General features: G+C 41.7%; 1 protein-coding gene across 2 annotated transcripts in view; it reads left to right on the forward strand.

Annotated features, from left to right (window-relative positions):
• The window catches only part of LOC139116946 (alpha-2Db adrenergic receptor-like), a 70823-nt gene extending 67953 nt beyond the window's left edge, over positions 1 to 2870 (forward strand). For both annotated transcript variants that reach the window (XM_070679687.1, XM_070679686.1), the window contains exon 3: positions 1715 to 2870. In XM_070679687.1, coding sequence (XP_070535788.1) covers positions 1715 to 2670 — 956 coding nt within the window. In that variant the 3' untranslated portion in view covers positions 2671 to 2870. The remainder of the gene's footprint in view (positions 1 to 1714) is intronic.
• Positions 2871 to 4180: the final 1310 nt, after the last annotated feature.

Raw genomic sequence — 4180 nt, forward strand, 5'->3', positions numbered from 1 at the left:
GCTCTGTGATTGTGTATCCGGCTCTGTAAGCTGAAGCCGTTCAGGAATCTTCTCTTGTTCCAAGATTCGACGGTTTCCTGTGATTTTGATAACCGACATGGCTTCCCCCAAAGCTTGCAAAACATGCCCCGTGAAATAATCACGATCACCGGTTTGGGGCATTGCGGAACTTTTGAGCGTCAAAGCAAACTTCCTAAATTACCTGAAAGGTGTTGCAGATTCGTACCTTCGTCTTGATAAGCTTAAAGCTTTCAAAACCCACGACAAGCTGCTGGTCAACACGGAAAGTGGCGACTTTCCCATCATTCTAACTCGGGGGAAAAAATGTGCTTCTTCTTCTCGCAAAGGTATGTTGAAATACTGAGTATTAGTCTTACCAACACAGCATCGTTTAGTATATGCAGTGTTATCGTCGACAAATGAATTCTAGTCCGGACCAGCGTTGATTTGTCAATAACATGTATACATTACACGGATATTTCGACATGTTTCTTTTGAGAGCGGGAAACTTAATTTTATTTAATAAGGGATGGAAGATACATCAAAGTGCAGCTAGTGGAGTTCACAATGGACTTGTCGTTGCCTCCCCACCCCGAAGATACCAACTCAATATTATACGGTTTGTCGCAGGAGTTTAAATCGGTGACGATTTCGCGGGATTCGAAGAAGATAAAACGATAGATGAGATACTTCAACGGGCCAAGTCGGAGACGTAGCTTTATCCTATCGTCGTTGTAAACAGTGCCGTCAAGAGTAAACCTCAATCCAGCAGGCGCAAGAAATTTCTACCCCCATGCGCGAAACGTTCATTAAACATACGCTTGTAGCAGACTTCTCAAAGTCTCGTACAACAGGTAACCTATGGGGTTGAATGATAAACAGTTATCAATCGAAAAACATGTTCATGCTTATCCGAGATGTACAAAATTCAGGAAGAATGACCTGAATGTGAACTTGCTAAGTTTAAGATAACGAAAACGAGAAAATATTAGTTCATTTGTATACACTTTTATTTAGTGAAAACGCCGGTCCTCAATCCCCGGTAATTTGTATTACATGTAGAACTTATTCATATTGACTGTTTCATGTTTTGTGTTCTCCCTTGAACGTTGTGCACAGTCAATTTATGAGAGAAGACTGGCAAAGCACAGCCCCTTCTTTAAGTATTTTACCAAATTATGGAAGTAAACCTTGAGTAAATCGGATGGGCTCGATGGTAAAATGCATACTATAAATTTTGAACGAATTGCTCAATTTTGCGGTTAGGCCTATGGTTAGCTGACAGGTGCATGACTTAGTTCAAAATCTGGTAAATATGGGCAAGATTATTATAGAACATTGCGTATGTGACATGTATTTAATACATCCACTGAAGGTTTGTACGAAAGTATGAGCATGCATTTGTCGAACACTGTTCGGCCTCGAATGGCAACCATGACGTGAGTGTTAGAACGATCCGACTATCTGCTAATGTGTGGTAAAACCTAATTCATCGTCTGCTCGACAAAAGTTTTAATGTTCTAGAATAATGTCATAATGCCTCAGCGGTGTACGCAAATCTGGAGGCTGCGTCTGGTTAAAATAGGAAATACATGATTTTCAATCTATGAAAATATATCAACTATTCTACCAGGAAAGCCGAATATTTTTTGCCTCACCTCCCATTCTATGCAGACTGTCAATTTAACATATTCTCTTTCAAATCTCTCTACAGGGCTATGGCTCTTTTCTGTCGTCTGCGCGTTCCCGCCAATGGTAGGATGGTCACATTACATATTCATTCCCGGCAAAGCTATCTGTACGTTGATCTGGTCCACAGATATCAGTTACACTCTTTTCGTTCTCACCCTCGGGATTATTTTACCGTTTTCTGTCATGATTGTGTCTTACTACAAAATATTCAAAGTTGTGAAGAGGAACTCTAGACGAATCAAATCGCACTTCGACCGTCCGAGCGCGCCGATGTCGCCTTGTCACGACAATGAACCGCGGCCGAGGTCGAAATCGGTTACCGGGGATGGAACAACCGCTACCAGAGGCAACGAGTACAAGGTCGCTCACGGTCAAGCTGTTAGACTAAACAGTTTGTTCCGAACTCCTTTAGACGGGGAAGACGTGGCAGGAAATCGTAGGGCATCGACCGTGAGTACGGCTTCAAGAGCGCCGAGTCTCCTGGATCAGGTATACTGCGAAGCCGGACGGAGACCGTCTGCGTATTCGATGGATGCGTCGGGGACAGACGACCGGCCGGCGACGGCTATCAGTGGTCGTATGGCCCCTGGCCGATCTTCTCGGCAGCACAACAGACAAGGCCCTAGAGTCGAAGATGTGAAAATAACAAAAACTGTTCTGATTGTTCTCCTGGCGTTCGTCATTTGCTGGGCACCGATCAGTATTGTAAACTTTCTGGAAACATTCTTTAACTACGACATTCCTTTGGCGCTGGACCTCTTCACCGTGTACATGGTTTTCCTCAACTGCGCCCTCAACCCGATCATCTACGGAATGATGAACAGGAATTTCCGCAAAGGCTTTCGGGATATATTCTGCTTCTGCAAAGACATGAAATTTCGTCGTCAGCGCTCTGTTGGAGCAGTGATCGCGATTCACTCGGTCGCTGACGAAAACCAAGCCCAACCAGGACAACCGAATCTCAATGCTACATCATGATAGCGAAAAACGAGCGAGTGTTTGGGCTTTGTAGACTAGTATTTTAACTTGACGTATTTATGATATTTTAAATTATATCGACTTCTCAAGGAATCCGAGCTACTACATTTTCCATACGAATAGCTTCTTTTTCACGGTATTTTGAACAAAAATCATGCAATAATAAATTGAAAAATATCGATAAATGTTTATCTGCCTTTAATTTTGGTTGCGAATCGTCCACTATTACATGTGTGAACCCAGAATATTTCAGTTCTGTAGCGAAAACCAGTGTGCTGACGTTTCTGTTGTTATTGTTGTTGTTGTTGACAATGGAGATGATGATGATGATGACGATGGTGAAGATGATGATGATGATGATGATGATGATGATGATGATGATGATGATGATGATGATGATGATGATGATAAAGATGATGATGGTGGTGGTGATGATGGTGATGATGATGATGATGATGATGATGATGATGATGATGATGATGATGATGGTGGTGGTGGTGGTGTTGGTGATGGTGGTGATGATGATGGTTGTGATGATGATGATGATGATGATGATGATGATGATGATGTCGATGATGTTAACGACGATGAAGATGATGATATCATTCCCAGTTCGAGGTGAATTGCCCTCAGTGAACTTAGAGTTCTACTCAGTGTTTGATTTGTAAAATCGTCAACAATGTAGGGTGACCAAACTAATTGCAAGCTGAAGTAGCTTCAAGCCGTACACCTCCGTCCCGATAATTTGGTTTCATTTTGTTCAAAAAACACCAAGCTATAAAATGCAAATTACCGAAGAAAGAAAAGAACACAGCCTCGATTCCGTCTGTCTGTACTATGACACAATAACCACCTCATCACAAGTGACCATAAATCTATTGTACTTCAGAAACGAACAAATTACACAATACGTTGGCCAATTTTCACTACTGTACCTAGATTACTCAAAAAAAACTCCCTAGGAAGTTAAAACTTTTCGCAGTTTCTCAATATTGTTAAGTTTTGTCAGAACAAGTTCCCTGTCTTTAGTTGAGAGAAGATTCGATGTATACTTGCTGGGCAACAGTCTCCAAGTAAACGGCAATCGTCTTAAAGAAGACTGTTTCGGTTACAAGTACTCTCTGTTCTTTAGAAGAGAGAGACAGAGACAGAGACAGACAGAGACAGAGAGAGATGAAAATAATAATCCAGGGCCTTCGGAAATTAATGTTAAAAAAATTTAAAATCTTATACATCTTTCAAAGTTTAATTAGATGTACTATCATGTTACCACAGCAAGTCGGTGGAATCAACGGACTCATGAACCTATATTGATTTTCGTTCCACTTTGTAAATCCGTCACTTTTGTGAAAGTCGGAAACCTATTCATCTGCTCTAAAACTGTTGCAGCAAAGTTCTCTTCGATTTTTGTTTTTGGTGCAGGTTACACCCCCCCCCCCCCCCGCGCAGGACAACCAAGCCTGTCTGACCAAAGAGAGTAGCCCTAACAGAAGAAAATGGAATTTTCAAG

This window comes from Ptychodera flava, chromosome 18, assembly GCF_041260155.1.
Source record: "Ptychodera flava strain L36383 chromosome 18, AS_Pfla_20210202, whole genome shotgun sequence".
Lineage (NCBI taxonomy): Eukaryota > Metazoa > Hemichordata > Enteropneusta > Ptychoderidae > Ptychodera > Ptychodera flava.